At 47.8% G+C, this 12497-nt stretch overlaps 1 protein-coding gene across 3 annotated transcripts; it reads right to left on the bottom strand.

Annotated features, from left to right (window-relative positions):
- Positions 1 to 6660: 6660 nt before the first annotated feature.
- On the bottom strand, positions 6661 to 11476 carry C10H3orf33 (chromosome 10 C3orf33 homolog). Of its 3 annotated transcripts, none has more exons than XM_050902548.1 (5): positions 11396 to 11476; positions 11233 to 11292; positions 9223 to 9376; positions 8347 to 8439; positions 6661 to 7824 (listed from the first exon to the last, which is right to left on the bottom strand). In XM_050902548.1, the coding sequence occupies exons 1-5, from the start codon at positions 11474 to 11476 to the stop codon at positions 7556 to 7558; spliced, it is 657 nt and encodes a 218-aa protein (XP_050758505.1). In that variant the 3' UTR covers positions 6661 to 7555. The 3 variants fall into 3 exon arrangements, with proteins under 3 accessions (XP_050758505.1, XP_050758507.1, XP_050758506.1); XM_050902550.1 differs by having other exon boundaries at positions 6661 to 7822; positions 8279 to 8439; positions 11396 to 11465; XM_050902549.1 differs by lacking the exon at positions 11396 to 11476 and adding an exon at positions 10683 to 10755 and having other exon boundaries at positions 6661 to 7822; positions 8279 to 8439; positions 11233 to 11293.
- Positions 11477 to 12497: the final 1021 nt, after the last annotated feature.

Raw genomic sequence — 12497 nt, 5'->3', positions numbered from 1 at the left:
TTTCTAGCACTGCAACAGGTGCCTGCTTCCAAACTGCTGTCAGCAGCTCTGCCCACCTCTCCCTTCCACGCCTCTGCACTCCCACTGCCTTTGTGGGAAGCTTAGTAAGTGCCTACCTGCAGTAGCAGATATTTCCTCACCTTCTGGATCTCCAAACCCGCCTTTCCGTCTCTCAAGTGCATGCTCCACATCACTCTCAGCTACCCAGGTACAACTAGATAGTCCTTCTGTAATGCCAGATGACCAGCAAAAGGCTCCATAAGTCAGGAAAGTAGATGGTAAACTCAGATCTCTGGAGTAATGATAATGCCCTCAGTGTCCATGGAGACTGGAACAAGAAAGCCACCTTTGTTACAGAAAACAATCCCAGTTTCCTAAAATAAACAAGAAAGGAAAAAAAAAAACCAAACAAACAAACAACAAAAAAACCAACAGAAAGAGTACACACACCTCCCTCCTGGCCATTAGATCAGTCTGCGCGAACGTTGGCCAACCTCAGCAGTACTCCAGTGGAAGCACCTTCTGCTTACAGACTTGGAAGCAGAGAGATTTATCCCTAGCACAGTCCAGACCCAGTGGTTCAAACCAATTAATCTCTGGTGCGTTGCTCAGCCCTGCTCCACCATCCGGGGGAACTGCGCTTTGCTGGTTAGTGGCTATAACACCCTTCCAGTACAACAGCCATGATGATTGCTCAGAACATGCTCTGTATCCTACTATGCCAAGAGAAAAATGCCATAATAACTGTGTTTTAAAGCACCTTCATTTCAACACATTCAAGTCAATCTGAAGCACTAATAAAAACAGTTTCTGTAAGACCCTACAAGGCAATTATGCATGGCAGTCTTACCTCCTCTGAAGACACAGGCAGAAAAAACTGTCCCATTGAAGACAATACAGGAGGTCTCTAACAGACCTGTAAACAGACCTCTGCTTTTATAATTTGGAGTGTTTGTGATATTTTTTAACATTCAGACTTCTTTAAACTTATTCAAAAAACCCAATGCAAACAAACAAAAAACCAAAACAAACAAAAAATATCCACCAGGACTGCACCACCCTGTGTAGCTGTGGCCCTGGGCTTATCAATTAGGTTATCAATTTAAATTGAGTTGGATCTTGGGTGACACCTTAAAAAAAGAAAATCCTTATTCAGATTTCATTAAAGGAAAACCATTCCATTTATAGAAAGATTACTTTGTAGAGCCAACAGAAATAAACAGCTTCAGCATTAAAGCCTTTCCCAGAAATAAGGGGAAGCTAAATACTGAATAGAGGACTAATTTTCATTCTGTGTTTTGATGCTTATCATAAAACTGTATTACTGCCACAGGTATTTCTTGACAGCGTCTTAAATTACAGATCGACTCATGCAAAACTGGGATCTGTTAATAGCGGGTAGCCTCTCCTTTGCTTTTTATGGAGTGAAAATTTTATTCTCCTTTACAAATACTGGCAATTTTGATCAAAGTCATCGTGGGACACCCGCCTCAAAGGGTGAAAGGACAGAAGCATTAAATCAATTCCCTAGGCAACCTCCCAAGCTGAGCCAGTATTGTTAAAATAATGAGTTGTGCACTGCTTGATCCAAAACCACCAGCTGATCCCCATTTTTATAGACAATAGGTAGCATAAAAACAGAAAGCGTCTGCAACAGTCAGATCATTTTTCACAAATCACGCACCTTCAACTGATAAAATATAACATTTTTTCTGTAACAGCCTACTGGCATTTTTAAACCTAGAAAAAGATCCTTCAAAGTTTTTTTTAAAAAAAAAGTAGTGTTCTCAAACTTATTCCAGGGAGCTAACATTTAAAGAAATAGGAAGATTTTTAACAGTGTGCAGGCACTCTGCTGTCTCTCACCTCCCAAGAAGCCCGCATTTTCTCTCCATATAGCACATTATCTTTAACTTAGGTATCTTGCTGCAGGGTTGAATCCTGTCTATCTTTTCAGTAAATGTTACGTGCAGGTATTCTTTCACATTTTAGAACAACAGACACCTGAAGTTTTCTTCCGCTTCCTCTAAGTTTTGTAACATACGGGCCAGAAGTCCCAAGGACAAGTAAATCAGGAGAGTCCACTGAAAACAGGCAAACATTGTGCTTTGTAACTCAGGAGTTAAAGCACACTTTAAACAAAGAGCCTATGACTAGTTCATCAGATAAGGCTTATATCTTTCTCCCTGGAATTTAATAACACTTATTCTGAAAACACCTTTCGGTCAACTAAAGTTGAAGTTCCCAGAATTATACAGTTGCTTAACTACAACAAAACGTGCATGGAGTATAATTCCCAGCTCATTGTACTTTCTTTTTGTTTGAAAAATGGTTTATGGAGTAGATTATCAGCCCTCAAACAAGGTATTTTAAGGAAGGACTCAATCCAGCAAGAGGCTTGACTCTTCTCAACTCCCACCTACTTCAGCATCTTACAGGGTTGGGACCAAGCGTGCTCCGTAAGCGTTGCAACCTGCAACGCTCTTCGGGTGATGTCCTCCGCTCCTCTCAGCGGGGTCAGGATTTTACGTTAAGCCTCATTTAACACGGTCTGGCCTAAGTCTACGGCACACCAAGCGGCTGCAGTTTTCTCTGGTTTTAGCTCATCACCAAACCAGGTGCTGCAACCGTTCTGACACAACCTTAAAGCAGAACCTCCCACGCCACATGGCAAAAGTAGGTTTGGCCCCCAAGAGAGGGGGCAAAGAGCCCAAAAGACGACTGGAAGTTGATCCGGCATGATTCATTATTTAACCAACAGAACAAATACTGCCAACGCAACCGCTAGAGCAGCTCCTTGTGACTCCGGCCGACGCCAGCTACACCTGGGGAGCACCAAGGAAAAGCCCTCGGTACCGGCTGCACCGCGGGTGCTGCCTTTTCCCTCGGGGACCCCACGATGCTCCCGAGGATGCCCCGGGCCGGGCCCGCCGCGGGGCGGCTGTGCCTCTGCAGCTCCAGGGGAAGGAAAGGTGGCGGTTTCTTCACAAACTGAAGAATAACAGCGTCCCGCGAGACCCAGAACAACATTTTATCGGGGGGGGGGGAAGTTACACCTTGTAAACCCCCATCTTAACTTTCGGCTGCGAACACCGGGAAAACCCAGCGTTAACTCCCAACACGAAAGCCCAGCGGAGGTTCCCAGAGGGGCGGGCAATCCGCGCCCGCCCAGGGACAGCTCCGTCCCGCCGCCGTCCACCCCGGGGCCCGCCGCAGGGAGCCCCCCGCGGGGGCCCGCACCACAGCCGCCGCCCGCGCCTGAGGGGCCGGGGGCTCGGGGCGTCCCGGCAGGGCAGGGGCCCGTCACTGCCCGGGGCCGGCCGGCCCGTCCTACCCTCACTCACCGCGGGGCGCCGGGCTCGGCTGGGTCCCGTCCGGCGCCGCCGTCGCCGCCACCTGCTCTCCCGTTCAAACGCACGGCGCTGCCGCCCACCCCGCCCCGCCTCGGCCCGGCCCGCCCTCCGGCCTGGAACGCAGGGGAAACCCGGAGCGATGCCCTGCCCGGAGCGGAGCCCGCTCTCGCCCGCCAGCAGAGCGGGAGGCCGGCGATCCAGCCCCGGTGTTGCTGCGGCCCCGCGCCCGCTCCCATTCAACCTGCTCCATTGTGTGCCTGCTCCGAGTCGGCGGGGCGCCGCGCTGCCTCTCAGCGCTGCCCGGGCCGCCCCGCCTCACGGCTGCCGCGGGGCGAGGGGCCCCCCTCTCCCTTAACCGTCCCGGCAGAGGTTCCCTCACGGCGGGACTCACAGAGTTCCCCGGCCCGAGTCACGGGGAGCGGTCCGGGCTGAGGCGAGCCGCGGTCCGGCGGGAACCGCGGGCGCGGGGCGGCCCCTCAGGCTCACCTTCGGCCGGCCGCCGGCGGCGGGTGCCATGGAGACGCGCGGGACGGCCCCGTCGCCTCAGGCCTCCACAGGACGGCGGCAACCGCCGCAACGGCCGCACCTGCGGCGGGCGGGGCGGGGCGGGAGCGCTCTTCCTCACAGCGCCCGCCGGCGGGACGCCGGAGCAGCCTCGGGGAGGGACCCGCCGCCCCCGGGAGCTGGGGAGAGCGTTCAGAGACCTGCTGAGCACGCCGGGATCCCCCGGGGGAGGGAAATCATCGCGTTTGACTGACTCCCCCCCCCCCCCCCTTTAAATATCTACGGTGAACTTCAAGGGCTGTTCACCTGCGTTGGCTGACGGAGCCTCACGGCAGGGAAGCGATAACCGGTACTTACACAGCTCTGATTTCCCTGGCATACGGTGTACCGACAGCCACCGAAAGCTCTGGGCTTCCTCCTGGCGTGAGGGAACGCGCCTCTGGTGGAGGACGTTAAGTCTAAAGCTCTGCTTTCGGAATTATAACTTTTTATATCTGATGGTGACTGAAGAGCGTTGTGTAGGGAACCAGCAGGCGTGAGCTCTGAGAGACTGGGAAAAGAGAGGGATGTAACCTGAGGAAGGTGACTGTGCTGTCTCTCCTGTCCCGGGGACCCGGGCAGGGGGAAGCCCCCGCAGACGCCCATCGCCGTGTGGCGGCGAGGCCTCGTTCCATGCGCGGGGCCAAGGTTCTTTGTTCGTCTGTCAGGGAAGGACGCTCGCAGCCCCATGCCCACCGCTTTTGGGTGGGCTGCGAGGAAGGCTGGTAATGTTTATGACAACCATTTGCCTTACATGCCGCACCAGCAATAAAAAGCCTGTGCAACGCTGAAGATATTTTTCTTAGTGGGCCATTTGGAGGCCTCTCCTTTCGCTCCCTCTGATCTTTTTAAGATGTTGTATTGCTCACAGCATATTCAGAGTTGCAGGGGCAAAGGCACAGGAGCGAAACAGTTTAATTCTTGTCCTTATTCCTAATCACACAAGAACTGCATCCTCTGCTTGGAAATACTCTGACGTGCGTTGCTGCTGTGGCTAAAGGAATGGGATAGTGCTCCTCAGGGGCAGCGTGGGGTGTTTTTATAAAGTGGAGAAAAGTGCTGCTTCTCCCCCAGCCTCCCAGAGCGTTCCTCAGCTTGGTTCTGCAGAGCTATTTGTTTCTACTCCTGTTACCGCTTTTTCAATAGAGAGGCCTCCCACAGAGGCAAGATCTGCAACCTCTCAAGCCTCGCAGGGATGGAAAGCACAGCTTTGAACTGAGCTGCGCTTTTTTGAGGGGGGAGGGTGTGGTGTTGCTTTTTTTAGAACAGATAAGCCCTGGACGATAAGGAAAACAGCATTAACAAACAATTACAGGAGTTGACTCTCGTGAAATCAGTCGTCACCGCAATGCCAAATCCTGCACCTCTCGGTTACTCTCTGAGAGACTAGTGTTGTCCATTACTGATCCCTTACAGGAAACCGCTTCCCTGGGTTTGTAATCTGACCAAGAACTATAGTAAGAGCACATCACGAAAACTTCTTGTCTTGTGCAACAAACATGAAAAGAGATGAGAGGCCTGAATTCAAAGATTTAGATATCCCCCTCCATAGTTCCTTCTGAGATTATTTGTTAGACTACCTCGCAGCCACCAGTACTGGGAACTTCAAAAATTTAGTTCAGACCAAGGGGAGGCTTCTTCTACTTAAGTGATAAAACAGCTGTACTGACACCTTTTAAAAATCCTTCATAAGCCACAACCTAACAGAAAGGATACAGCGATTTGCTGTAATTTAGAAAAATCTCTAGGGCTTTTCTGAACTTCACCAAGGGTAAAAAGGGCTAAGGGACAAGATTGTGAGGGAAGAAACTTAGTTCGTATTCACCCGCGCCTCACCTCTGCTTGCTAGAAATGTAGCATGCAGTTTCCTGGATTTTTCTCTCAGCTTTACAGTGGGTTTTTGTGATAAATCCTCCTATGACTCATTTACAAAACAGAAGTGCAAAGTCCGGGTAGAATTATATTTAATTATGACAGAAAAAAACCCATCATAACTGTACAATTCTGCCCAGTTTGGAAAAGCTCTTTCTATTTACCAGATGTAGGAACAGGAACACCTATAAACCCCCATGAGAAGTGGATTATTGCCGAGACTGAATTTGTGGTTTGGGGTTAAAAGTCAACTTTGAGTTTTGCTTCGGAGGATGCTACGGCCGATCCCAAATCCCTGACCATCTGTATGACTTTCATGTCCAAGTACCACAGCAGTGCTTGGCCCAGCCCTTCATTGTATAATGCAGAAAACCAAATGCCTCACTTTTTCTTCTTCTTCTTTTTTTAAACAGGCAGAGATACCTGGTTTCCAGCTCCTGTCGAGGTCTGCCTCTGCCCACAGAGCTGCTTCCCACCCCCCACCTTGGTTTCCAGCACCGAGATCTGCACTGCAGGTACTTCATGGCTAGCTGCTCCCTGTGCTTCGCAAAAACCAGCCTCACCCCTGAGAGGACCCAGGAACAAAAGTAGTAAAGAAGCACTAACATTTATTCTTACCCGAGGAAAAGCTGCTTTTTTTTTAGGATCTCAGGATTCACAATTTTGCCCTGAAGTCAGCAGAGAAAACGACATAGCATCTAATTGTCAGACAAGCAATGCTCAGCTATTATGATTTTTTGGTACCACACTCTTCTCCTTAGTATTTGATTGGCAAGGAATCACACAGAAAGAAAGAAAATCTGAAAAACACTTCACTTTAAATAAATATTGGGACTGTGGGAGGTTAAACAAAGGTCAAGTGCTTGGTATATAAAACATGTGACAACGAACATAAGAAATTCAATCTTTATTCTGAGAATATTTATAAAATAAATAATACACTCATATACTTACCACATGTTTCAAAAATAAAACAAGAATTTAAGTTCTTAGCACGGTATGGTCCACCTTTTCAAATTTAAAGTTTTATTTTCATCTAATTTTAGATATTTATAGAACCCTCAGAAAAAACAGCATAGGTTTTTCCTCTTCAAGTGAGTGTTGTCTTCTAAAAATCTGGATTACTGACATATTCATTTATATTCTTTGATATACCAAGTGATTTTTTTTTCCCAAGAAACTTAGTTGTTATGACCTTATCAGCTTTTTAAGATCAGCCATAACAAATTACCTTTTCTATCGGTAACAATGCAACCCATTATTCAAGATGAAAGATTTTTAAAACACAGATTATACACAGAAGTAGTATAAGAATAGAATTCAAACAAAATGCTGGTGTGTAAACACATACCACAAGCTTTGTAGAGGTCTGAAATGGAGTTTTCTAACCAACGTGGGCTACATCGTAATGACATGTAGCAGAGAAGCACTTAAGGCCGTGCACTGTGAACGAACACTCTGCACCTCTTAAAAACCAGACCGTCGACTGCTTTCACTAGGTGGTTAACACAGCTGCGTAGGTATTTAGTAGGTGGAAAACTGGACAACTAATATAGGACATTAGTGTGGAAAAGTTTGGCTTCAGAACATTTTAATTTGTGGTCTGCATACTACTACTAAATTTCAAGCCCATATGGGATATAATACGGCATTAGGTAACTGGGTTTTCTGTTCAAGACAGGGACCCTCAAAATTATAGCACTGTGTTTTATCATAAAGTTATACTTTACATAAAGCCCGTAACATAGGTAACTGGCATTCCTCCAAGCAAGTCTCCCTTTTTACCTTTAAATAGAACTTCTTAACCAGCTCGCAAATTGTTTCAATGTCTGTACAAATTTATTGTTGCTTATACGGTCTCTAATTCTTTCAGAGCAGCTTTCTTCTTTCCATATTCCTTTATTTTTCTTCAAGGCCTTTAACTCTGCTCGAAGGAGTCTTTTGTGAAGTTTCCAGTACAGGCGGGAATCATGATGTAGTCCTTCAATACGTGCTGTTCTCCCAAGCCCTTGTCTCAAGATCTCTTCATTTAAGCACACGCTGAGAAATCGACCCTACAAAAAGGCACAATAAATACGATATTCACTTCACCTTTAAAACGGTTTTATTCATTTTTTTGTGTGAACTCCCTCTGAGACACAAGCTTTACCTGCTAAATCTACGCCCTGGCAGAAAGAGTTAAAAGTTAAGAGGAATCCAGCTGACTGTTAAAACCTAATACTAATGCGAGACATTTGTGAGAGAACATTTGATAGACTAAACATTAGGCTGATCAGAACTACAGGATATAGCCTAGCACTATCTGACAGAGAAGTACGCTCCTGTCAGGAATCAGTCTGCAAAAATACCGGTCTTGAAACCAGATTTACAAATACAACATTTAAAATTCATATCAAGACAGATAAATTATAAATAATAACATTCCTTAAATGTACTGAGATAACTGGATCGCATAACCACAGTCAAACTCAAAACTGCAGATAAAAATCAATTTTTGTCACTATATTTACCTTATTTACTAAAACAAGGCACTCGAGTGCCAAGTCCTCCCTTCCGAGAAGTTGGAACCATATCATTTGTTTGGGTTTCAACTCTTGCTGTAACCAGGCCAGGCCGCTCGGAGCCAACTCCACTCCAGCAAGCCTTACCAGCAGAAGACCTTTTGATTGCCCTGATTATAGCGAGAGAGAGAACTTTGTTACTGAGTGCAGCAAAGGAAACCTCATGCTTTGCACAGACCCTGAGCTGTTGTTAACGAGTTTATTCCCATGGACTTAAAAAAAAGAAAAAAAAAAAAATCCATTTTAGTTCCCCAAAGCACTACTTACTTGCAAGTAAGAATTTGGTCTCAGCTCTTCTTCATTAAAAAAAATTAATTCAAGATTGCATAAATGATTTAAGCTAGTTTGTTTTATTTTGCATACAAAGAACTGCTTTCCTTATCAGTCACTATGATTTTATCTGAAGGGGCAGAAACAATAGGCAAGCAGCATTAGCGCCTGCAGGTATTGGCAAAGCAAGCCTGTGACTCGCAGGCTTGACGGACGGCTTCTGCGAAGGCACAGAAAAACTGTCCCCGAGGATGGCTTTGTATACGTAGCTGCCAGATCTTCATCCGTAAATAAAAGGGCAACCCCAACAGAGTCTTTTTGCCAGGAAGGAGGTGAGCTACGCAAGCAAATGGACTGCCTGTCTGCTCGCTTTTGCTGCCAGAAAAATACCGCAGTAATGATGCTAATTAATACAAATACTGTATCGGCAAGCTCTTTTTCCAGGTCTCCTCGCAGTCTTTTATTCCCCAGTTTCCCACCCGCAAAGTAGGGAAAGACCAAAAGGCAGAGCCAGAATTGTACCGTAACCCTTCCTCTCAAGCTTGCCCCTACCCGTTCTCTGTGTAGGCACATTAAGAACAACATTTCATTCCTACCCTTGTTCTTCACGGACTTTTACTTACATTTTCTCTGTATCGACGTAATGAAAGGGATGCTGATGGGAATGTGTTCAACTTCCAGGCCTCTCTCAGTTATCTGATGTAATTTTCCCCGCAATTTCACATTCTTTTCTACGAACGCCACAGGTATATCCAAAGCACTCGTAAACTTTGCTGTCTATTGGTGGAGAGAAGAACAAGACAAGGTTTTTAAAAAAAAAAGTAGAGCAGTTACAATCACATTAAATCCAACTTCTTCTTAAAATAGTTTGGCAAATTACAGACCTATTATTAGAATGCATGGGCAAGTGGATGTATATATTTTTAATAGCAATCAGCTGCAGAAGCCATTATGTGCCAGCCTTTCCAGACACTTAGGGATGCTCCCTGTTTTACAGGACTCGCAATATTAGGGGTGGGTATGAAAGGAAGGTTTAGAGCAAGAACAGAAAGTGACATTTTTTGAGCAGTGCATATTGAAGTTCATTTGATTCACCATGAAAAGCGTGTTTTAGAAGTGGCCTGAACAGTGCTAGAACAGGGGTGAAAGGAAGCCAAAGCGTGTTTAAAGACGCTAAGCAAAGAACAGACACACTGAGAACAAAGGCGGACCAGGGAGGACAGAAACAACACCGACTTTGACAAGGGAGTAAGAGAGGAGAGGGACAAAAGCAGGCGTACACCTTTGAAAAGATCACAAGAAGATTAAATTTGATACCATAGCCGTCGATTAACAGGAGGATTCAAAGGGACAGTTACGTGATCACGCAGGAAAACTAGGCTTAGCAGCAGCAAAGACTTGGCCAGCAGCAGCAGCAGCGCAGGAATGAAGCAGCCACGGTTTTAGGGGGTGGAGGGAGGAGGACAGGCACCGGGGATGGCCTAACACCCAGAATTTAAGCCACCGACGTCTAGAGGTCTCACTGGAAGAAGCTTTTTGTAGAACACTGGCCTACGTCTATGCAGCTGTGAAAAGCACAGACCTGCTTATCTACAACCGCTGTGACACACCAGCCCTGGGGGGAAATAAAAAACCCAAACCACCACGACTAAACTCGAAGATCTTTCTACTGTTTGTTATTTATTCAGAAAACCTTCCCATTTGTGGTCCGTAAGGTCTCCCACTAGGAATACAGAAACTCAGGACCTTGCAGGCAGAAAGCCCGAAGGTTTTTACGAACAGAAGTTGTTCAAGTCTGATCTCACTTGCACTGGAAGCTCCAACAGCCTGGTTAACACATTCACAAACCTTCAGTTTAAAAAAAAAAAACCCACCAAAACCCAACCAAACAAAACAGAAAAAAGAAAAAGAAGAATTCTGGCAACATTTGTAGTTCGGGCTTTCTGCTAAGATTTTAAAGTGAAAACTTTACACAAACATTCTCTCACAGCAAACTGCATTTGGAATTGTGCAGAGGGAAGATCAGAAGAGCCATTGCTTTTTAAACAGCTGGAACTACACGGGAGAACGGGTCGCTCCCTACCTGCGAGGACGCGGCTTTGCCTGGTGCTAGCGGTGAAGCGTTAGTACGTGCCATGAACCGATCATTTCAGGAACTGAAGGAAGATTTAGGGTCACATTTAAAAATATTCAAAAAGCAGTTCTGCTCGTGGAAGTATGGAGAAAAGATGTGAGGAAACCACCTCTATTTCAGCTTTATTTGGACTAGAGATATGAGACAGTCTGGACTGTACACCAGAAGAGATGAAGTGCACGCTATCTCTACCAAGGCCTGCAGGAAGCTGCAGCTGGAGATGCAGAACAAGCTTCTAAGTCAGAGAACAAAGAAGGGGGCGAGGAAGGTGTCTCGGTTCTGGCCGCGGAGACACCACTCGAGCGGGGACACGCGTGAAACCGGCCTGCCCGCCGTGCCGTGGGCCCGCGCCGGGCCTTGCTGCACCTTTCTTCCACTGTCCCGCCGCCTCTCGCCGCGGTGCGGGGCGCCGGGGCAGAGCGGCCCCGCTCGCAGGGCCCGTTGGGGCCGCTGGCCCGGGAGGGGGCCCCGCCGAGCCCCCGGCCCCCGCCACACTCACCATGCGGACGCTCCGGGCCAGCACCAGCACTCCGGCCACCGCCATCCCGGTGCTCAGGTTCTGCGGGCAGAGGAGAGCGGAGCTCAGCCGGGCCGGGCCGGGCCGGGCCGCGCAGCCCCCCGGCCCCTCACCCGCTACCCCGCCGCCCCACCGACCCCGTTACCCGCAGGAGGCTGAGGTGCGCGTCCGCCCACTCGGAGAGGCGGGCCAGGCCCTCGGCCGCCCCGCTCCTCCGCTCCGCCATGGCCGCCCGCTGCTTCCCCGCCGGGCCCGCAGCGCCGCCCGCCGGCCTGGAGCGCCGGGGCGGGGACGGGGAGCGGGGAGCCGGAGCGCCGGGGCGGGGAGCGGGGAGCCGGGCCGCGGGAGGAAGCGGATTTGAGGGTCGGGCCCTGCAGCGGGCTGTGAGAAACTTTCAAACCCAGGCGCGGTAAGCGCTCCTACGCTCGGGCAGGTTCGCAGTAAGGCTCTGGCAATCGCTGGTACCCGTTATTAGTGCCCAGCTCGGTCTGGTTTGCATTTAAACCGAACTGGTGATGACCTCGACTCTTCAAACCCGTAACACACCTCCTCCGATGCTGGGAAATGCGCTACCATACAGGTCCCCTGCTGCACCTTGGGGCGGGATCTTAAGAGAAAAAAACAACCTTGGAACATTCCTGTGTTCATCACTGTTGTTTATTCTTTTCCCTACCTTAGTTCAAAACTAACAAATATTCGTAATTCATTACCAAATGGCTCAAGCCGTCCATTCCCCTCAGCTGAATCAAATGCCCATCTGTGCAATGCACCTATATGGTCTTTAAAGAAACATGCGTTGTAAGAACATAATCGGACAATGATATAAAACAGGATTTATGTTTACACAAGTCTTCCATTTCAACCCAGTTCTAGGCTTCTACAGAAACAGGCAGTACATGAGACGATACCAGTAACGGTCACAACTCAGGATTTCAGGAAAAGCACAGATTTAGTTGGGAATTTATAATCCAAGGCAGCAAAACCCATACTTGAATCTAAACTTTTTATCTAAGGTTCAAAATAAAATAATTCTTAAATTACCGGCTATGAGGTAAGTTGGACAAATAAATGTTACCCCTGTAATTTTTTTTCAAAGAAAGTGGTACAGTTGTTAGTTTTACTTTATTTACTAAGTGTGAACATTTGAAGACTAAGTAATAAATATAGAAACAGCGCAAACTCGTGTTTTCAGCAAAACCATAACTTGTAGCCAAACAACAACCTGGAAGCATACCGCTGACTTTGCT

Source organism: Gymnogyps californianus, chromosome 10 (assembly GCF_018139145.2).
Source record: "Gymnogyps californianus isolate 813 chromosome 10, ASM1813914v2, whole genome shotgun sequence".
In the NCBI taxonomy this organism is placed as follows: Eukaryota; Metazoa; Chordata; class Aves; order Accipitriformes; family Cathartidae; genus Gymnogyps; species Gymnogyps californianus.
This window is presented reverse-complemented; position numbering and strand designations above follow the sequence as displayed.